Source organism: Pollicipes pollicipes, unplaced genomic scaffold, assembly GCF_011947565.3.
Source record: "Pollicipes pollicipes isolate AB1234 unplaced genomic scaffold, Ppol_2.1 Scaffold_3087;HRSCAF=3621_pilon_pilon_pilon, whole genome shotgun sequence".
NCBI lineage: Eukaryota > Metazoa > Arthropoda > Thecostraca > Pollicipedomorpha > Pollicipedidae > Pollicipes > Pollicipes pollicipes.
Genome location: NW_023596225.1, coordinates 18150047 through 18171809, shown reverse-complemented (window position 1 = coordinate 18171809; position 21763 = coordinate 18150047). Strand labels below are relative to the sequence as shown.

The following is a 21763-nucleotide window of genomic DNA, read 5'->3' as shown; positions in this document are numbered from 1 at the left end:
TCAGACTTGGCAGATTATGTTTGAGCATTGTGAATCCTTTAATTTGGATACAAATGTACAAGCCCTGAAATCAGATTTTGAGTTCTAAATGTACTTCAAAACCTAGAGCCAGAATTTGGTACATAATTGATTTCTTAAAATATGTGATTCCTCAAATACACCAAAGGATGTAAATATGTTAGCAGTTATCCCTGCATTAGGCATAGTTGCCTGTCTTCTCTTCTGTAGCATTTTATTAGTTAGTCTTTTGATGCAAGATTTTAACCTATTTGGATCTTTTGGAACCATAAATCTAAATCCATATACTCTAGGTCCTAAACTCAGAGACATAGTGAATTCTTAGTTGTATGCCTGACACCAGAGCAGCTCTTTTGCTCCATAATGATGTCCTTCATGAACTATTAATCATCTACAGGGGAATCCAATATAAGCCAACACCATGCCTACAAGACCACATGCCATCTTTCCTCCCCCAGCCTGAATTGCCCCAGGGCCAGCTATGGCAGACAAGTTCGAGTTCTCGATCGACCGTGGCGGCACGTTCACGGACATATACGCGCGCTGCCCGGCCGGCCGCGTGCGCACGCTTAAGCTGCTCTCCTCCGACCCGGACCGGTACCCGGACGCTCCGACCGAGGGCATCCGCCGCATACTGCAGCAGGTGAGAAAAGGGAGATGGCCCCTGGCCGGCGCGGTGCTGCTCTTGTCGGGGGAGGAATGAGGCGCGAACAGATCGTGGCTGCTGGCTGCTGACTGGTCTGGTAATGGGTGGTGGGTCAGTTGAATGTGTTGCATGGGAAAGAGATTGGCCAGTATTAATGGTGCCAACTCTGATGTGTCTGTGTGTGGAGGGGGGGGGGGGGGGCGGTGGGCGGGTGCGTGCGTGCTTGCGTGCTTGCGTGCGTGCGTGCGTGCGTGCGTGCGTGCGTATGTGCATGCGTGCGTGCGTGTGTGTGCATGCGTGCGTGCGTGCGTGCGTGCATGCGCGTGTGTGAATGCATGCGTGCGTGCGTGTGTACGTGCGTGCTTGCGTGCGGGAGGGGGCTCCACTGCTTCCATTCCCCAGGCTGCGGCGATTGCCTCGGGGTGAGTCGTCAGTGCCGTGTGAGGGAGGGAGCTGATTGGTCATGCACATGGATTGTTGAGTCTCACTCAAAGCAGTCTGTCTCCCAAACATCGGCTTGGCTCCTCGTTTCTCAGAGCACCACAGGATCGCTGGCTGGACCTGCAGCAGGATAAGTCTTGTGAAGCCCGCGCGCCTGTGTGCTGAAATTCTCAGCGTAGGTCTTTGACAGCTCTTAACTAGTTACGCGGCGACCCGTGACATTCGTCCTTGAATGATAAATATATCACTTGCTACGGAAAGCAAAACATGGGTCGTTAGGATGCATTTAAAAAAGAAGATTTGATCCAGACCTTTTAAATGGGTTGAATTATCAGATCGAAACTCGCGCTAAGCAGTGCACGTTGTGCGAGCAACATGCCCTGCCATCCGATCGTGCAACTGCAAGCCATGGGCAGAGTTTGGGGGCGGAAGTGCCGCAATGCTGCTTCGTTCGGCTCGGGCCGCCCTGCTCTCTTGCATCACCTGACCTTAAGCGCGGCGGCTGCTACCGGCTGCAGGCTATCGCAGTCAGGGGAAAGTCTGACCAACTGAGCTGTCGGGACGGACGACATATCGTGGAACTAAAGGCAAGGCCGATACCTTGCGTGAAACCTTGCCCAATTGACCCCCAGGAGACGGGCAGGCCGTTCCCGGCGGGCGAGCCCATAGACTCCAGCGCCATCTCGTGGATCCGCATGGGCACCACGGTGGCGACGAACGCCCTGCTGGAGAAGAAGGGGGCCGACATGGCTCTGCTCATCACCAAGGGCTTCAGGGACGCGCTGCACATCGGGAACCAGGCCCGGCCCAAGATCTTCGACCTGGTGAGATGCGGCCGCTAGGCCCGGGCTGTGGCGTGTGTGGCTTTACGCTATGGTAAGAGGTGCCTTATGTCATCGCGGTGTAGTGCATAGCTGAAAATCAGGCTTTTGGGATGTTTGTGTTGGGGTTGTGTGTAACTAATGCAGTAGATGTTAGGTTTTGTAACTTTTTTACAAGTTCAAGTTCCCTCAGCGCTGCATAAAGAATGCTGTCATAGCATCATAGCATCATGCAATTGAGTCCTATTTGTGACACAAGTCCACAGTTGTACCACTATTGCCTTGACAGAGTTGTCTGGCACCTTTGTGGCACGTTACCAGTACATCCTGTCTTCCAGCGCGCGGGCCGCTTTTGACCGCGATCCAACAGCCGTTTAGTCCGGTTACGTGACCCAGACCGTCCGCTCTCGGACACGTTCCAGTCGGTCGCCTGCCCGGACGTACTGTACCGTGACGTCATCGAGGTGGACGAGCGTTTGTTCCTGGCGTCCGAGCGCTGCCAGATGGAGCACGACTACGAGCGCGTGACGTCACGCTCAGGTCAGTCCTCACACAGGCCGGGAGGACCGGCCTGTGTTCAGGTCTCGGGGCCAGCTTTGGGAGAGATGGGTATAATTACCAGTATAGTGCCCCGAGCTGATTGCCCTGACCAAGAGGAGACGCGCAACTGTACCCCACACGATCGATGGGATCGCGCGCAGTGATTGATGCGCAGTCGCCGACCACAACCCTTTGCAAAGTGCGACTCGGAGGGCTGTCCTACGCAGACGAAATCGCATTTATTGGGATATCACAATCCGCACATGCAACACACAAGAAGTCTGCAGTCGTGTTATTAAACGGCTCTGTGGCAGACCACGTTACATTGCTCTATGCTAAACCGACGCTCTAACGTTCTTGGCTCCACATTAGCTGTGACGGTGAACTTGCTGGCGAGGATGCCGAAGCTGGCTGCCGCAGCTTATTTGATCGATGATCCCCATCCGAGCAGTGCCGGTAGTGACGCCGGCGCCCGGTATTCAATCGCTGCCCCGCCTCCCGCAGGTCACGAGCTGCTGGTGGTGCGGCGGCCCGACCTCACCGCGCTGGAGCCGCAGCTGCTGCGCCTGCTGGACGCCGGCATCACCAGCCTGGCCGTGGTGCTGATGCACTCGTACCTGTGAGTGACGCGGCGCCCCCCCCCCCCCCCCCCCCCCCCCCCCCGCCCGGCGAGGCGAGGCACCCGAGTCTGGGCACGGCCAATAAGGAAAACACGTGCCGTCCCACGTCCCAAGCTCCTCTCTCGGTGTGTGTATGTGTGTGTGCATGTGTGTGTCTGTGGTCGTTGTCCGGAGTGGTAGCGGTAGCACGCTGGTGGTGGCAACCTGAGTGTGCCGTGGGAGCCAGTGACAGCCAGTCAGCTCTTCACTCGTGTCTTAAGGCCGCGGAGGGCTGCCGTAACCCGCGATCCGTGAGAGCCGCCCACCTTCACCGTCTAGATTCCGAGAAGTCGGCACGTACCGGCTATCTTAGGATATTCGCAAACGGTGCAAGCAATTATACCGAGAGTGTCGTGACCTGGACTGGGTATCAGCGGTGGGCGCTCAGTTGTCACTCGTGTGACCCTTCACCAGGTACCCGGACCACGAGGTGGCAGCGGACGCTCCGTTGTGACCCGTGTGACCCATGCGCAGGTACCGGGACCACGAGGTGGCGGCGGACGCTCCGTTGTGACCAGTATGACCCATGTGCAGGTACCCGGACCACGAGGTGGCGGTGGGCGCGCTGGCCGAGCGGCTGGGCTTCAGCCATGTCAGCCTCTCGTCGGGGGTGATGTCGATGGCGCGTCTCGTGCCACGCGGCTTCACGGCCGCCGCCGACGCCTACCTCACGCCCTGCATCAAACACTACCTCAAGGTGGGCCGCCGACGCCTGCCTTACCCCCTGCATCAAACACTACCTTAAGGTGGGCCGCCGACGCCTACCTTACCCCCTGCATCAAACACGACCTCAAGGTGGGCCGCCGGCGCCTGCCTTACCCCGTGCATCAAACACTACCTCAAGGTGGGCCGCCGGCGCCTGCCTTACCCCGTGCATCAAACACTACCTTGAGGTGGGCCGCCGACGCCTACCTTACCCCGTGCATCAAACACTACCTTGAGGTGGGCCACCGGCGCCTGCCTTACCCCGTGCATCAAACACTACCTCAAGGTGGGGCCGCGACGCCCTGACCTTACCCCCTGCATCAACACTACCTCAAGGTGGGCCGCCGACGCTGCCTTACCCCGTGCATCAAAACTACCTTAAGGTGGGCCGCCGGCGCTGCCTTACCCGTGCATCAAACACTACCTTAAGGTGGGCCGCCGGCGCCTGCCTTACCCCGTGCATCAAACACTACCTTGAGGTGGGCCACCGGCGCACCACGCGCCTGCCGTACCTGGTGGCCGGCTGGAAATTATGCGAGCGTTAAATGTGAGGGATTTGGAGGCTTGGAATGGGATAGCTTGGAGCTTGGAGTGCATTACCAAATGCAAATGATTGCACGGTTGTTGGACTGTTATGCGGCTATTCGCTGTACTTTTGGAGGCAGTGGATGCCACTGAGGTGTATATGTCTACGCTATCTTGTTCTCTTGCTATGAACGGTCGGTATAGTGTACGGGAATCCTGTACATGCTGCTGGCAAAATCACCACCCAAGTGTATCATGGCATGGTTGAATCATTTAGGTCCGCAAAAGCTGCTTCCATAGTGTTTCTTTTCTTGCACTAGGCGCACTTCTAAATTACATTGTAATAATGTCTTCCCTTCACTGGAATGCCCCCACTAGTGCTTCAATCACGCACATGCGCTGTCTGCATGCTCCTCGTCCATGCTCGGCACCATTATCTGTGCTTCTTGACCATCTGCCTGTTGTCGACCGTTTCCAGAGTTTTAGCGCCGGGTTTCGAGACCAGCTTAAGGACGTCAATGTACTGTTCATGCAGAGTGATGGTGGGCTTACGCCCATGGATAGGTAAGAGGTCGGATGTGGTTTTAAGACGCACTGGGGCGGGGGGGGGGAGGGGTCAATTTGACACAACAAAGGCTGTTCTAGAATAATTTCCGAACAGGTGCCGTAGACTGGCCAAACTTTGCATAGCTGTAGGCAGTCGAATAGCGGAGCTTTTGGGCGAAACGATAGAAGGAGGAAATCGAAGTAAAAAACAAGCGTAAGGTCGCCAACGTATGACGGGTCAAAGTCGGGCTTGACTATGAGCGAAGGCAATCTCTAGGGAACCGTTCAGTCCGATGGGACAACGGGGTGTTGGACGAAGGCATACTGCCGCGAAATAATTTTTTGTACAAAAAGACAATTCAATTCTGGATTACACCAACTTCCATTGACCTTGGGTCAGGTAACATTGCCAGGCCACGTTCAAAACCAACCTGTTTTTTTACTGGAGAGCTTGCCATGTGGGGTAGTTTCTGATGCTCGTTTCGAATTTGCTGATAACTGGGACCGCAACAAGCCTCTTCCATGAACTTCTTGAAGGTCAGAGTAGGCATTAACTCTAAAATGAGCACCATGCTCTTTTGCCAAGGGCAGGTATCTAGGTTTAGGGTGGTTGCATGAGGAGGTCTAGGGGCACTTTGGACACCAACCTGAAGTTTGACCTTGTTTGATCTTATTGGAACCAAAGGTCGTGACCTAGAAACCTCAAATTTTGACAATTGAGGTTACAAACAGGCTAACCTACGTTTTGGAATTTGGTGTCTCTAGCTCTGTTTTTTTTAGGCATCGTTCAAATCATACTTTGTTAAGTAGGGAGTTTTTCCCAGCAAATGTTGTCATGATTATGTGCAGTTTTTGTGAATGTATACCATAAAAGAATCGCAGAGGGCATGATTTTTGTTACTCTATGAACGCTTTTTAATTTTTGCTCTCAAGGGGGAATTACTACGAGTCATTCAAGGTAACTGCCTTTGCAACATCATGATAATGTATCAGTTATGCAGTGGATCATACGGACCACAGCTGGTAAGTTTCGATGTTGTGTGTCCATGTGTCAAGTTATGTGGCGAAAAGTTAGCTGTAACATTAAAAAGACTATATGATAATATGCACTGAATGGGTTTGTTGTTTATCATAGTAGCCCCCATTAATTATGTGGTCGCCAATGTCAAAAGCCTCATTTTGGCATACACCCTGTATTATTATGTTGTGTATTGTTATAGCCCTGTTAATTCATTCATGTGAGTGATGTTACAAGCTTCGGCTGATAATGTACCAATAATATCTATTTGTGCCTACTACACCTTTAAGATTGCTAAAGATGACACTTCCATATCATCCACTCGTGCTAGTTCCCTTGGATGTTCTTTTTACAAGTGTGTGACGCGTGTCTTTATCATTCGTTTTGTGTTGAACTCATGTTCGCGGCTGAGACAGTGGTGAGCATTATTGTTCCGGGAACACAAGTCCGCGTGTTGCCATTTCCCGCCAGCTTCAACGGCTCCCGCGCCATTCTGTCCGGCCCGGCCGGCGGCGTAGTCGGCTACGCCCAGACCACCTACCGACGAGAAACTGAACTAGCGGTTATCGGGTTCGACATGGGTGGCACCAGCACTGACGTGAGCCGCTTCGATGGCAGCTACGAGCACGTGTTCGAGTCGACCACGGCAGGCGTCGTCATCCAGGCACCCCAGGTACGACAGGCGCCAGTTATCAGTGGTTGTTGCTACTGACCGGACGGCTGACGACCGTACTTGCGCGGGTTCTGGAGATCCTGCCACAATGTGCAGTGAGGGCGGTTCGGAACGCGTGCTGTTACAGGGTATGTATGTAACCAGGGGTCGATTCATCCCCTGTGGTTCCGGTTTTTTCCGGCTGACATTCTTGCAGATGTGGTGTTCCCAGGAACGTGTGGAGTCGATATATTCTGAGATCTGCAATATATTCGGGACATGAGCTTGATTTTGCTTTCATCTGGTCTGTTTTCTTATCCCGAAGCGTCGTCTCCCGCATCTGCTCATTAGGTGACGCTGCTGCCATCAGTGTCGCGTGCTGATGCCATGTTGCTGACCTAAGTTGACCTGTGAGTCATCGTGAGTCTAACCGACTGACCGACTGAGTGACCCGACTGCGACCTCCGTTGATCCGTGCGTGACTGCGCCCGCGGCCGTGACCTCGGTTGACCCGTCGCCGTGACCCGTGCCCGTTGATCCGGCAGCTGGACGTGAACACGGTGGCGGCTGGTGGCGGCTCCATGCTGTCTTTCAGGGCCGGCATGTTCGTGGTGGGGCCAGAGTCAGCCGGCGCCCATCCCGGTAAGCAGCAACACAGCTTGTGCCTAAACATGAAGCGTTTTGAATGATTGCAGATTTGCTTTTGTGAGCATTGAATTTCGGCACATGACACCAAAAGTTGGCTAGACGAACCATGTGGGCTGGACGTCCTTTTCCGGATCTCCTAATGGAAATAGTGAGAGGTAATCTAGTTCTTCTCTACAGATGCAAAGGTGGCAAGGCAGTTACATGCATCAAGCAATTGTTAATACCACCCAGGAAGTTGTAAAGCTCGCTTGCATGATGCTGACTGGTGTGTGTTGTTGGCTGACGTCATGCGGCGTGTACTGCCCACAGGCCCGGTGTGCTACAAGAAGGGCGGCCCTCTGACGGTGACCGACGCCAACCTGGTGCTGGGCCGGCTGCTCCCGGATTTCTTCCCGTGCATCTTTGGGCCGGGCGAGGACGAGCCGCTCGACAGTGGCGCCGCCTACCTGCAGTTCCAGAACCTCACCAACGAGGTGCGCCGCTCAGCTGGCGGTGCCGGTCCGGCGCGCCGCCGGGGGACGCCGGGATACACGAGTGGCTTGAGAACGGCGCGAGGCCGCGTGGGCTGACGTCACCGCCATGGGGTCGGGGCCCTAGGTCGGACGGTCCAATACTGATCCCGAGTGCATGATGAAATTGCTAAATTTGGTCCGACCTTAGATCATGTGTCGCTTTCCCTTTGTCAGTGTGGGCGAGAAGAGGGACGCTGAAAAGGTCCAGCCTGGAGATAGAGTTCGGATGAGAGATTGTGTGCTGGAGATGACGCCTGAGCAGGAGCATCTCCAGGCGCATCCGTCTCTCACTTGGCGATTGTCGGCCGTCGGCAGGCCCCGGAGTCGCGTCGGTGACTGCTGACGCTGTTCCGACGGTCGCCGGCCTGCGCGCCTTGTCTGGTCCGCATGCACAGGCCGCTTCTCTGACCCTGTGACGTCGCCAGGTCAACAAGTTCCTGCAGACGCAGAAGGGCGGCCGCTCCGAACCCATGTCGGTGGAGGAGGTAGCCATGGGCTTTATCCGCGTAGCCAACGAGGCCATGTGCCGGCCCATACGCTCTCTGACACAGGTACGTGTGGCCAGCGAGACCATGTGCCGGCCCGTACGCTCTCTGACACAGCAATGCGTAGCCGGTGAAACCATGTGCCGGCCCATAGGCTCTCTGACACGAGTGCGTATGAAATGCTCACACACCTAAGTAGTATGCCTGACGTGCAGGAATTTGAAAAGTTCGCATGCTTAAATCGTGTGTTTTGTTGTAGAAGCCAGAGGATGTTGTAGCTCATATGTCTCATGTATGCGTCCAAAGGATGTTGTTGTGTACGTCATCGTCCCGGCTTCTTAGTTAACAGAAATATCATATTTTGGACGCTCTTCTACGTTCCATTGACCAGCGAACAAGGACATGGAAGAGCTCAGAGACGACCGACTCGTAACTTGAGCGGGCCGGAAAGAGTGTATGTTATGCACATGCCCCCAAGAGGAATGGTCGGAATAACTCTACATTGAAATCTGAGAATACTATCACGTCTCAAAAGTTGGTATTCAGCCTCATATGGACGTATTCATAATTTATGTATTGGATCATGGTATCCGTCATCCGGCTGATATCCGTCATAAGTCTTATGTTTGTTCCTCTTTGGGTGTACGATTCTATATGATGCGCCTCAGAATGTTTTGCCTACTGTGATATCGTACCCTACACCTTACATCCTGTGCATGTCGATCGTGTGTATTTAGCCGGCCAACAAAGCGAGGCACCACTGTGTGTGCTAATGCTGCGATACGACTTCCATGACCGCGCCCGACGCGGACGATGCTCCCACTTGCAGCCACCCTTGACACAGCTGCAGTCGCACGTGACCCGTCCTCCCCTGCACGGAGGTCGGGGCGGCGCCGTCACGTGACCCTTGACCGGCAGGCTCGGGGGCACGACACGTCCCACCACGCGCTGGCCTGCTTCGGCGGCGCCGGCGGCCAGCACGCATGCGCCATAGCGCGCGCTCTCGGCATGGGGACGGTGTTCGTGCACAGGTGAGAGGCACGCCTCGCTGGAGGGGTGGCGCGGTGGCTGGTGCCTGGGACTGTACGCGGACGACGGGCTGGTCCCAGTCAGACGTGCCGGAGACAGGGCGCTGGCCGACCATGCAATGGTGCGCCCCACAGGCTGGGGGCGGAGGAGCGTTTGAACACAACGCTGTAAAAGACACGTTCGCAAATGCGATTTAGTTAATGAATGGACGGTCACTGGTAATTTTAATGCTGCTTGTGTTAACTTTGGTCGTCATGCTGCAAGCGGAACTGGTTTGGATTATGGCAGTTCGAGCATACTTTGCGTTATCACCGGCGTATTCCGTGGTCGTTGGCCAGCGACCAATTCCCATACACCGGGGTGGAGTCTGTCCGTCGTGCACTGGCAACACGAACCGTCAGTGAGTACAGCTGCGGTCGGCCGACCGTCTCCTGCGCCGTCTGACACCCGGCCCGGTGTCACCGTCCGCCCGGCACGTGCCGTCTCCGTCCGGCCGTCCCCAGGAAGGGGGGGGCGGTGTCACCGTCCGCCCGGCACGTGCCGTCCCGTCCGGCCGTCCCCAGGAAGCGGGGGGGGGGGGGGGGGGGCGGTGTCACCGTCCGTCCGTGACTTGCCGTCCCCTTCCGGCCGTCTCCAGGAAGGGGAGGGGGCGGTGTCACCGTCCGCCCGTCAGGTACCGTCCCCGTCCGGCCATCTTCAGGAAGGGGGGGGGGGGCGGTGTCACCGTCCGCCCGTCACGTGCCGTCCCGTCCGGCCGTCCCCAGGAAGGGGGGGGGGGGGCGGTGTCGCCGTCCGCCCGTCACGTGCTGTCCCCGTCCGGTCGTCTCCAGGAGAGGGGGAGGGGGCGGTGTCACCGTCCGCCCGGCACGTGCCGTCTCCGTCCGGCCGTCCCCAGGAAAGGGAGGGGGCGGGGGCGGTGTCACCGTCCGTCCGTGACTTGCCGTCCCCTTCCGGCCGTCTCCAGGAAAGGGGGGGGGGGGGGGGCGGTGTCACCGTCCGCCCGTCACGTGCCGTCCCGTCCGGCCGTCTCCAGGAAGGGAGGGGGGGGGGGGGCGGTGCCACCGTCCGCCTGTCACGTGCCGTCCCGTCCGGCCGTCTCCAGGAAGGGAGGGGGGGGGGGCCGGTGCCACCGTCCGCCTGTCACGTGCCGTCCCGTCCGGCCGCGCAGGTACGCCGGCATCCTGTCGGCGTTCGGCATGGCGCTGGCTGATGTCGTCCACGAGGCCCAGGAGCCCTGCGGCCGGCCCTATACCCCCGGTGAGAGGGCCGCCATGGCCAGGGGCACGCAGGCACAGCGCTACAAGGCAACCTCGCTCAGTGCATGCACGACAGGGTATCCTTTGCACGATCAGTGGGTTGCGGTCAGTCTCCCGCTTCTAACTGTAAGGGGGCCAGTATAGTCAGCTGGCACGGTTGACTGCAGACAGGCTGCTGTCGGCTATGCAGTGCTGCTGAAGTCTAACCACTCTGATCACTGTTGATCGCTCACTTGGGGCATCGGAAGGATCAGGCGGAAGGGCGTACTTACATCCAGAGTCACGATGGCCCTGCAGTGTGTTCTGCAGGCAAGCGGCGGTCCTGTACTCACTCCGAACCGCCGGCGTGGTGGCGGGTTTGTTGTCCGCCTGTCGGAACGCCGGTGGTCAGGTGTACTTCACGAGCCGTGTCTGCACGCCTGACCGTTGAGATCGGCGCAGAGAACGCGGTCGAAGGCGCAGAGGGCATGCCGAAGCTCTGGTGCCGTCTGCTGGTTTTGCTGCAAAACAAGTTGCGGCTGGTGATAAACGGGTTGATAAACGGGTGCGTTCAGATTCCGCTGCTACGAAAGATGCAAGTTTGCGACACTTTTATCTAAGTAGTTACGGTTGCCTAAAACTGATCACATTGACGTTGTTCCATAGGCAATGTCGCCGCGTTTCCGAGTAAGGGCACACAGCTAGACCTAATGGGCAGCGTTGCTGCACGGAGGGTATAGCCACTTTAATGGAGGGAGCCGCGCGGTCGGCATGTTGTTGAGTAATCTTCTGCAGATAATGCAGCCGCTTTTCCGGAGAGCCTCGTGGTTAAACTTGCTGAAGGATCGGCGTATTAAGATTGCTACCGTGATCCCAGATGGAGTCGCGCGGTCGGACTTGTTCAGAAGTATTTTTGTGAGGAAAAGGTCATCGCATTTCTTTGAGGCGCGCGGTCAGATTTGTGCTTTTTCAGACCGTTGTAACTGCTGACCTTTGTTACCCTTACTTTGCGACTACGTGCCGGCTTGAAAATCAACAAAATATACCCATTCGTGGAGGAGAGGGTACACGACAGTGCGGACAGCCTTGTCGGCACTAGTCGGCACGTGCGGCACACCTAGCTAATTGATGGGTCGGAGGTGGATCGCCGTACGATGTTTTTCCCATCGCGGGCTGATCAGGGATAAGCTAGACGCACACATCAATGCGTATTGATCCCGGCCGTCCATGCGGCGGACGTTGACCCCTGACGTCAGTGCGCTGATGTCTGGGCTGGTCGGCACTGTCCACCGGCTGTTTGCTCCGGACTGACCCTGTGGAGGCTTACTCCACGCACGTTCCAGATAACAATACATGCGAGGATGACTTCCCGGAAGAGGAGTCCGATGGAAAAAAATGCACGGATAGCGGATCATTTGTCACCAACCCCAACACATGCTCACAACGGAATAGCGGACTGCGCTAGGCATGGTGTAATCGAGGTTGGGTGTCCCAACGCTCGTTGCGGGAAGGGGGCACCACTCTATTCTTGACAGGGAGATATGTCACTCGAAATTGCACTCCTGGGTAACTGATTGCAAGGCAGATTTCCCCATAGTGCAGCACAATGCTGTTACATAAATTATCTTGCCTCAATATGCGCACCAGTTCATGGAGACTTTGGTATTGTTGCAAACAAGATGCCCGACGACGGATGGCCATCGAGACATCTGTTCGCAAGAGAAACGATCGGACTTGCTCTTCACAGTGATCCAGTTCTGGGAAGCAGTAATTTAAGGATGCATTGCAAATAACGAGCTTTCATAGGCCGCTAATCTGCATATATTAACGATTTCCTTGATTATAATCTGGGATTTCTCAATTTAATACGTTTAACAAATGCAGAGTGGAAGTGGCCTTTCTTTTACCTCCTATCACATAAAACTGGCTCAAGATTAAGACTGATGAGATCGTCAGTGTTAGCTTCTTTTTTGCTAAAACGAGCATTCGCTCAAGGTTCTCTTTGATCGTCCATTAAAGTTTTCGTTGACAATGCACTTTTAAATTTGACCAGAGCTTGTTGCAAGTCCAGCAGCATTCCGATATCGTTAAGCAAATGCGCACTCGCTTGCGCCTGCCTGTGTGGCAATTTCTGAGGCCTCTGGGGTCGTCAGTCATGCAGTCAGAAAGAACGTCGATGCTGTTCTTTTTGGTCGCCGCGCAGTAGATGCACATAGCTCAGCCGGCCTGCATTTCTATGCACGTGTTATGTGCAGCTGGTTGTGATCCAACGGTTTAGCCACGGCCGCGGCGCAACCTACCCGACCGGCCGTCGTCGGCCCGCCCCGGTCGACTGTTTGTTATGGCAGAAACGTATGTGCAGCTAGTGGAGCGGCTCAACAGTAGCGGGAAATGCGCGTCATTGGTCGCCTGTTCCGCGGAGCGAACCTTGATCACATGCTGCAGTCACCGGTTGAGGCGTATTATCGTATACAGTTAATAGTACGTGATTACGGCGCTCCATACAGACCGTATGGCTTGCCACGTTCACCGTTATATGTAAACGGCACATAACATGGCTGGCGGACGAAGCTTTCCGCAGATGAGATTGTGCGTAGGAGCAAGGGTGGCGCCACTGGCGCGATGACGCCGGGGCGGCGGAGAAGGGGGGAGGGAGCATCACGGCATTTGGTGGGGGATTTGGATGCAGCGTTGCGTCAGAACGCTCAAGTGGGGGTGTTTCTGGACAAAAAGTGTATTTGGAATGATTCGGAGATATTTAAGCGGGGTTGTAATGCTCATCTCGTTGAGAGTCTCATTGCAAAAGTGGTTGTCATTCAGCGACGGACAGCCGCGAGGAAGCTATCGGGGTTAACGGCAAACTCACTGGACTTCTTGTCGTACCTTGAACAATTGCGCGTGCACCATTTATCTTGAACTTGAGAACGAGGAGCCCCCGGAAAATAGACCGGCGGGGAAAAACTGCATTTGATTAATTTCTTGTTGTGCAGCGCGGCAAGGGTGCAGCCAGAGGACCCCTCCTCTCCTCCGATTAGGAGCGTGTATATACTTCAGCACCATAGACGGCTCCTCCGGCTCTCTTATGACGGGTGCTCACTAAGCCTCGTTCCCCCACCCAAATGAACTGTAAGCAGCGGTTCTGCAGCGCTGTCTGGCCTGTGCCAAGCTGCTTCCAGATGGTCGCATGCTCTGCCCTCAGGTCTCCGCTCAAGGGGCGCTGCCAAGTGGGGTCTCATGGAGCGTGAGGCATGGGGCATGGGGCATGGGGCGTGTACCTCCCCACGTCCTGTTGGCATTAAGCGCAGCTTGTCACCATGACAGTATTGATTAAGTCACGCAGTCTGGTGATCATGAAAATTACTTTGACTTGACATGTTGGTGACTGTCATGGGTGCTGATTTGTCGCGGCCAACAGCAGTAATTCACTGACAATGCCATCGCTTAGCCTAGCGGATATCTGCAGTGCGCTGTTAACTGTTTTCGCCGTGAGGCAAACCAGCATTGAAAGCCCTTGGTTGCGTAAGGCACTGAACCTGCTAGCGTTTGTGGTGTCTGTTGTCTGTTGGCGGTGTGTAGGTTCTCCGAATGTCCTGAGACTCGGTCCTAAAAACTCTGGCTATTCCAGAGTCGTGAAGCCTGGTAGCCCTCCACCTCCCCCAGTCGCACGTCCTGGCTGCGCCCCTGCTCCATCCCTTGTCCTTCTCATCACCCGATGGTGTATACCACTGACATTGCCCCAAGTGCCGTGCAGGGCAGCCATTGTTTGCGCCATCATCGCCGCGTCGGTGCAGTTGGTGTGGACCAGCGGCACTCACCAGCACCTCGTCGTTTCAGAGCACTTTGCGTACTTTGATGAGCGTCTGAGCGCCCTGACAGAAGTCTGTCGCCAGAAGCTCAGACAGCAGAACTTCCCCGACCACAAGGTTGTACGATGAAACTGCGGCGTCTTCTGGGCGGGCGACTTACTGCTTGTGGTTTGTTTACTATCACGCTACGTTGATTGAAAATGGGGCTAAATACCATTGCTTTTTCTTTTCACTTCTAATGCTGGGCAGCGCTTCATCAATATTATTTTGTGTTTCTCCTTTCAGTCATTAATATTCCGCGCTGTACTTGGCTTTGGACACCACTCTAGCCATGTATTGGCCTCCCGGCGTCAGCCGGCGGGCGCGTTGTGTGCCGTCGGGCGGCGGCGTTACCAGGCGCTGGGCCCGCGAGCGGCGCTGCCGTGGCCCGCTGCTGCGCGCGCGTCGGCCGGCCTTGACCGCTCGCGTCTCACCCCTGCTCAGATCACGACCGAGGTTCACCTGCACATGCGGTACGACCAGACGGACTGCGCGCTGATGGTGCAGCCGGTGGCCCGACAGGCGGGCGACGGCGCCGCCCCGGCAAGCGGAGACTTCATGGCCGCCTTCCTGCAACGGTCAGTGGTGGGACACCGAGGGCTGGACGGGGATGGGGATGGGGAGGCGTCTTGGGATGCTGACGGCACCAGGGGCCGTCAGCATCCGACCTCCTCCTCCTCCGACCCTGCCGCCCAGAAGACGGACGGCAGGGTCAGAAGGCGGAAGGACCATCGACCGATTGGTGGCGCAAGTAAAAAGGCAGCCATTCCAATGTATATATATACATGACACAGTCAATGGTGACCATAACTCAGCTTGAAACGTCGAAATGTTGTCAATGCGAACAACGCTTCCTTGATGCGTCGTTTTTCCACTACCCTCTGCCATATTCAAGGTACATTATTTTCAGCACAAGAATTTTCAACTCATAATTACTCAGAACTTATGTTTTTGCGTCAATTTTTGTCAGATATTGCTTCGTTCCTTCGATCGTTATTTTAGCGCGCGACCACGACCACATCGTGGGCGTTCGATTACAGATCGCAACCCGCCGCCCTCCCCCGTGGTGCATGTTCTGATCTCACCACCCTCGAGACCGCCCCGCCGTGACGCTGCAGCCCTACCGCCCTCCCCCGTGGTGCATGTTCTGATCCGCCACCCCCGAGACCGCCCTTCCGTGACGCTACAGCCGCACCCCCTTCCCCCGTGGTGCATGTTCTGATCCCACCACCCCCGAGACCGCCCTTCCGTGACGCTACACCCGCACCGCCTTCCCCCGTGGTGCATGTTCTGATCCCACCACCCCCGAGACCGCCCTTCCGTGACGCTACAGCCGCACCGCCCTCCTCCGTGGTGCATGTTCTGATCCCGTCACCCCCTCCCCCTCCGAGACCGCCGCGCCGTGACGCTTCAGCCCCGGCACCCTCCGGTCGTCAGGTACCGCAAGGAGTTCGGCTTCGTCATCGGTGACCGTGACGTCATCGTGGACGACGTGCGCGTGCGCGGCCTGGGCGGTGCCTCGGTGGAGGACGACGCCGCGCTGCCGCCGGCCGCCAAGCCGCCCTGCCCCAAAACGGTACGCGGGGTGCCCAGCGGCGGCTAGTCTAATGTTCTTGTCATGAGAAGCCCGGTATGTTGCGCGCGTCACGGTGCGTTGAGTTCTCTGCGGCCGTCCACCGAGAGATTGATCTCGTCGCTGCGGCGGCTGTCAGTCCCGCCGAAGTGTCCGCATGTCCAACACAACGGGTGTGAGCCTGGGTGTCCGGGGTTAAAGCAGGATGGCTGTAGCACTGCTTCTCGTGTCACCGCCCTCCAAAATGATCCATTCAGGTCGAAAAACGCTGACACGACCAAACGAAACCTGATGTCTGGTGGGCCAGGAGATGGTCTGGATGGACGTGTTGTGGCGCGGTTAGCTTCGCGCTTCGTCAGCAATCAGCCGGCCGTTTAAAGCCGCGACGGTCGCATGTGTGGACTGGTTGTAAAGGAGCCGCCGCCGTCAAAGCCCGTCGGGCGAGGCTGCAGCGCTCTCCGCTCGGCCGTGCGCTGCCGTCACGCGCGCCGCCGTCCCGCCAGGAGAGTGAGGTGTACTTCGAGGACGGCTTCCACACGGTGGGCGTGTACCTGCTGTCGGAGCTGGGGGCGGGGCACGAGATCGCCGGGCCAGCCGTCATCATGGACTCGCTCAGCACCATCCTGGTGGAGCCCGGTGAGACGCGGCCGGCGTGCGGGTGGCGGCTCAGCCCGCCGGTGTGTGGTGTTTCTCACGCTCTGTTCTGGTGTTCATTCGTTTGTTGTGAGGTAAACTGTTGTGACTTGTCTGTATCCTTGTGCCCTGCGCTGTCTTTTAGAACACGGGGAGTTGCGATGCTACATTTATGGTCCATGACTGATTGTTTTATGCGCCTGGCTGTAGTATTTTGCCGTGTGTTCCGACTATGGAATACCATTTACATCGACATTCATTTTCGTTCATCATTTGTATCTCGGCTTTTCAATGATCAGGTTAGCAATATCGTGTCATCTGTATCACCATCGAGGAGCATGACTGCAACAGTAACGCGACCCGTCCACACGATCCCACCGTAACACCGATGGCGTGCCTCGCCCAGACCCGGCGTCCCGTCCCGTCGCCGCTCCCTCCCTCTCTCGCCGGCCGGGGTCGGTCGTGACGCAGCGCGACTTCGCCGCCGGCAGACTGCACGGCGACGATCACGGCGCGCGGCGACGTGCGCGTGTGCATCGGCTCGGGCGAGCGGCCGCGGGTCGGGCCCGAGCTGGACGCCATACAGCTGAGCATCTTCTCGCACCGCTTCATGAGCCTGGCCGAGCAGATGGGCCGGTGAGTGGGCTCCGGCTCCGGCTCCGGCTCCGGCTCCGAGTCGCGCGCTCAGGCGCCGTGTGGCCAAGCCGACAAGCCGAGCCCAAACCCAAATCAGTAGCAGCGGTTTCGGCACCTCACCAAGCCCGAGTGCTGCTCCTCAGTCTCTGTTACTGACGCCGTCTCGCTGTCGGTGTCTGACTGATGCTGAGCCGCTCATGATAGCTTTAGCAGAGACCTGTCCGAGGCTACCTTACTCTGCCAGCGGTTAGATCCGATGCCGTGTGCATGGCGACTGATACGCAGTGGGCGATGGAGGGCCTAGGTGACGGCGGGGGGCGAGCCGAAGCCACGCGCCGACCCGCCGCCTCCGTCGCCAGGATCCTGCAGCGCACGTCCATTTCGACCAACATCAAAGAGCGGCTGGACTTCTCGTGCGCGCTGTTCGGCCCAGACGGCGGCCTGGTGTCGAACGCGCCGCACATTCCCGTCCACCTGGGCGCCATGCAGGAGGCCGTGCAGTACCAGGTGAGGCGACGGGGCGGCGGGCCGGGCGCCGCGCCGACCGGCTGGTCACAGCCGCAGAGAGGTCGCCGCAGGTCGCGGGAGGCGACCAAGTGAGCCGACGGGACGGCGGGCTGGGCGCCGCGCTGGCTGGTCGGTCGCGGCCGCGGAGAGGTCGCCACAGGTCGCGGGACGAGGCCCCCGCCGCGGCATGTCGGCCCCCGCCGCGACCGGTTGCCGGCCGGCGTCCCCTGAGCTGCAGACGACACTGTTCTTGACGAGGTTCGGTTCGGCGGCGACGCCCTCCGGTTGAAGTGCGGTGCTCCTGGTGAGTCTGTGACCGGCCGCTGGTCTGCCGTGGCCCGGCCCTGGTTGGACCGCTCGGGTTGCGGGGCGCCGGGCAGCGGCGCGCCGTCCGCCACGAGACATTGGAGGCCGTGGACGGGGCACAGCGCGCTCCTCGCCACTCGGCGGGAACGCGTGAACGCTGGACGGAGGCTACGCTCATACACGGTGTGACGTCACACAGAGGCTCGCTCCGACTGGCTGTGTGCCTGCTGAGTGAGCCGACTAACACAGCCCGTCCATCTGGACAGTGGGCAGAGCCATCGGCGCGTTTGATGCCTCACAGAACGCCACCCCCTACCCAGTCGAGGCTTGTATTAGGCAAGACCTGTCTAATGCAAGTCTAGACATCCATGACTTGCATTAGCGTCCGTGGAAAAAGTTGTGCTTGCTGTCAGATTTGGGCCGGAATTGCTCAAAACCGCAAAGAGCTTACTCTGTTTTTACCTTTTTATCTGATGCTGATCAAGCCGAAAATGTAAAGCGATTGTACCCAATTCACTTGTAATCAGGCCCAATCTATAGCAAATCTATTCCAGATGGTTCTGGGAGGGAATTAATCCGGTTTCCAGCCCACAACTCTCGCGAAAGGCGCTCGACTCTTATACCAGTCTGATTCAGCTGGGGTCCGGCCCGAGTCTGCTGAGCATGGTACAGCCGTCTTAAAGCAGCGTCAGCGGGGAGGTGTTCACCAGGCGATGGGGTCGAACTGATGGATGAAACCGAAACGAACGCGCGCATGCAATCCCGGCGCGCGAGCCGCTTCGCCCGCCGTCACCCAGACGCGCCTCCGCCCGGGCGCAGTGGCTGCCGCCGACGGCAGGTGCTCATCGCCGCGTATCGGACCGCCCCACAGATCCGCGCGCTGGGCGACGCCATCCGACCGGGAGACGTGCTGCTGTCGAACCACCCGTCCGCCGGCGGCTCCCACCTGCCCGACCTCACCGTCATCACGCCCGTCTTCTACCGGTGAGCCGACCGTGCCGGCCGCCGCTGCGGGCCGGCCGGCGCCGCGGCCACCGACCCGCCTCTTAGGACTATATATGGCGGACCATTTTTTCGACTTGCTGTTTGGTGTGGAGGCTTCGGTTTGGTGTGTAACATTTATTTTTTGAATGGCGTGTGTGTTTGTCCAGTTTTCCTCCCGCCTTGCATGGTCTGAGATGACCGCGGGTGTTTCCAGTACGCTTTGGCCGCACCATGTTGTGGATGCCGGCGAATCTAGCCCCGGACATCCTCGCAACCCTTCCGTCATCGTCCCAGGAGCGGGGGCCGTCGCGGGGCCCCTCCAGTCAGTCGGCAGAGCGCGGTCGGCCGGGCCGTCGCGGGGTCCCCCAGTCAGTCGGTCGGCCGGGCCGTCGCAGGGTCCCCCAGTCAGTCGGTCAGTCGGGCCGTCGCGGGGTCCCCCAGTCAGTCGGTCGGCCGGGCCGTCGAAGGGTCCCTCCAGTCAGTCGGTCAGCCGGGCCGTCGCGGGGTCCCCCAGTCAGTTGGTCGGCCGGGCCGTCGCGGGGTCCCCCGGTCAGTCTACAGATCATGGTCGCCGGGCCGCGGACTCCGCCACCCGCTCTTCTCCCGTGGCCGTACCCAGTTGGCGCGTGTCGAGCGCGCCGGCCGGCTCGGCCCGCCGCCAGGGGGCGCCAAGCCGACACGCTCCGGACGCGGTGCCTTCCGCCGCCGTGTTTCGTGGGTGTGTGCGGGAGTTCCTGATGAGGTGTATTGACCTGGAAGCGCCCCCCTCCCATCGATCTGGGCTCCGCGCCGCCGGTGGCTGGCCGTGGCAGCTTGGAATTGGCCTGCTAACGGGCACCTCCTCGGCGGTGTAGGGTGGTCCACTGCCTGGGCCACACCCGGTGTCTGTTCCAACGTCGCGGCAGGTGTTAAGCATTGTCTTGGCGTCGCCGCTGGTGTTGGTTATTTCCGATTAGGAGCTTGATGCAGTATGACATGATGTGATGAGTGGGCTGGCGCAAGTCGGGACGCGTAAATCGGAGTGTTTCTAACTATAGCTTAAGTCACGACCCACCGCACACACGCCCGATCCGCCAGCTGAGACGGGCCACGTGTCCTCCGTCGCTCCGGCTCACGCTTCAGCCGTCTCCTCCCGGCGGCCGACACCCGGGCCGGTGACGCCACCACCCACCCCTCATCTCCCCGCCTCCGCTGGAAGCTCGAAATGAAACCGTTTGGTTTGAGGAATACATGTTTGGAGGAGTTTTGCTATCCGTAGTTGGGCGTCGTCCGGCGTAACGGGCCTGTCAGCATCAGTTAGTTGACAGATTCTTCAGCTCCCGTGAATGTTGGCAGACCCTTCGTGGTGCGCTTGTAGATATTGACTCCTGTGTAATCCGGCCTACTGCTGCTTGTCAGTCTCTTCCGGGCGTTTGACCCCAAGCCGTGGGGCTGAATACATTTTAATTTGTTTTCGTCAAGGCACCCTGGCAATCCATTCGATAATATTCTAAATGTTGATATATTTCATGCAAGCCGTGTATCGTCTCATGTTTGGTAGCAGTCATATTATGACAATGTTTTATACAAGCTGTTTTAAAGCCTGCTTAGTGTGTTTTGTTCTAGTCGTAAAGGTAGTTTTGTACTAAATTGAGTATGCCAATATTTAAATTCTTGTCGTGCTGGTGACCGCCATGTGCAGAACATCTTTTGGTGAGATAGTGAGACGTGTCGCAGCATGGGCTTGAGACGCTACAGGACAACTGGCATGATGATGAACTTCGCCATAACGTTGACATCGGCCATCAACGTATTCTAACTAGCCGATGAAGCACCTTGAAAGCCGCTGGCGACCCGTTGATCTCGGTCTTGCGTGTCTGGTTTTCATTCATAACTGCAGTTGCCGTCGCCGGCTTGAGGCGTTAGCAGTTAACGCTACGACTTCATCTACGGGCGGCCGTCTTCACCTGCCCGCCACCTGACACCCCGCTCCTCCATCCGAGAAGGCATCGGACCCGTCCGTGTCATGTCAGCTTGTCTGACACGTCCCCCAAAGCCCGGCAGACACACGGAGCGCCACGTGCCGTTCGCGGCTTCTGACGCGGCTGCCCTCCGGCTGCCCGCCTCCGAGCGCCACGTGCCGTTCGCGGCTCCTGACGCGGCTGCCCTCCCGCTGCCCGCCTCCGAGCGCCACGTACCGTTCGCGGCTCCTGACGCGGCTGCCCTCCCGCTGCCCGCCTCCGGGCGCCACGTGCCGTTCGCGGCTTCTGACACGGCCGTCCTCCCGCTGCCCGCCTCCGGGCGCCACGTGCCGTTCGCGGCTTCTGACACGGCCGTCCTCCCGCTGCCCGCCTCCGAGCGCCACGTGCCGTTCGCGGCTTCTGACACGGCCGTCCTCCCGCTGCCCGCCTCCGAGCGCCACGTGCCGTTCGCGGCTTCTGACACGGCCGTCCTCCCGCTGCCCGCCTCCGAGCGCCACGTGCCGTTCGCGGCTTCTGACACGGCCGTCCTCCGCCGCCGACAGGGACTCGGATGGTCCGGTGTTTTTCGTGGCGTCGCGCGGACACCACGCCGACATCGGCGGCATCACACCCGGCTCCATGCCGCCCCACTCCAAGTCGCTGCTCGAGGAGGGCGCCTGTTTCAAGTCCTTCAAGCTGGTAGAGGCCGGCGTGTTCCAGGTGGGGCGGCCAGGCGGCGGGCCTCCTCCAGCGCCGGGCGCCACGCGTGCGCGGGGCCTGCTGATGGCGAAGGGCTGCTGACCGATGTCACAGTGCTTTGCATCCGGTGACAGTACTGCACCTGGACTTGTGCATGGTG

General features: G+C 58.2%; 1 protein-coding gene across 1 annotated transcript in view; it reads left to right on the top strand.

Annotated features, from left to right (window-relative positions):
* LOC119089441 (5-oxoprolinase) overlaps positions 1-21763 on the top strand; it is a 37951-nt gene that overhangs the window by 511 nt on the left and 15677 nt on the right. The window contains exons 3-22 of the mRNA XM_037212139.1: positions 477-661; positions 1738-1929; positions 2349-2466; positions 2971-3085; positions 3660-3822; positions 4834-4919; positions 6391-6592; positions 7117-7213; positions 7529-7692; positions 8157-8282; positions 9135-9247; positions 10414-10502; positions 14315-14403; positions 14770-14903; positions 15763-15901; positions 16402-16534; positions 17023-17167; positions 17527-17674; positions 18852-18964; positions 21468-21624. Of these exons, the coding sequence (XP_037068034.1) occupies positions 500-661; positions 1738-1929; positions 2349-2466; positions 2971-3085; positions 3660-3822; positions 4834-4919; positions 6391-6592; positions 7117-7213; positions 7529-7692; positions 8157-8282; positions 9135-9247; positions 10414-10502; positions 14315-14403; positions 14770-14903; positions 15763-15901; positions 16402-16534; positions 17023-17167; positions 17527-17674; positions 18852-18964; positions 21468-21624 (2685 nt within the window). The 5' untranslated portion in view covers positions 477-499. The remainder of the gene's footprint in view (positions 1-476; positions 662-1737; positions 1930-2348; positions 2467-2970; positions 3086-3659; positions 3823-4833; positions 4920-6390; positions 6593-7116; positions 7214-7528; positions 7693-8156; positions 8283-9134; positions 9248-10413; positions 10503-14314; positions 14404-14769; positions 14904-15762; positions 15902-16401; positions 16535-17022; positions 17168-17526; positions 17675-18851; positions 18965-21467; positions 21625-21763) is intronic.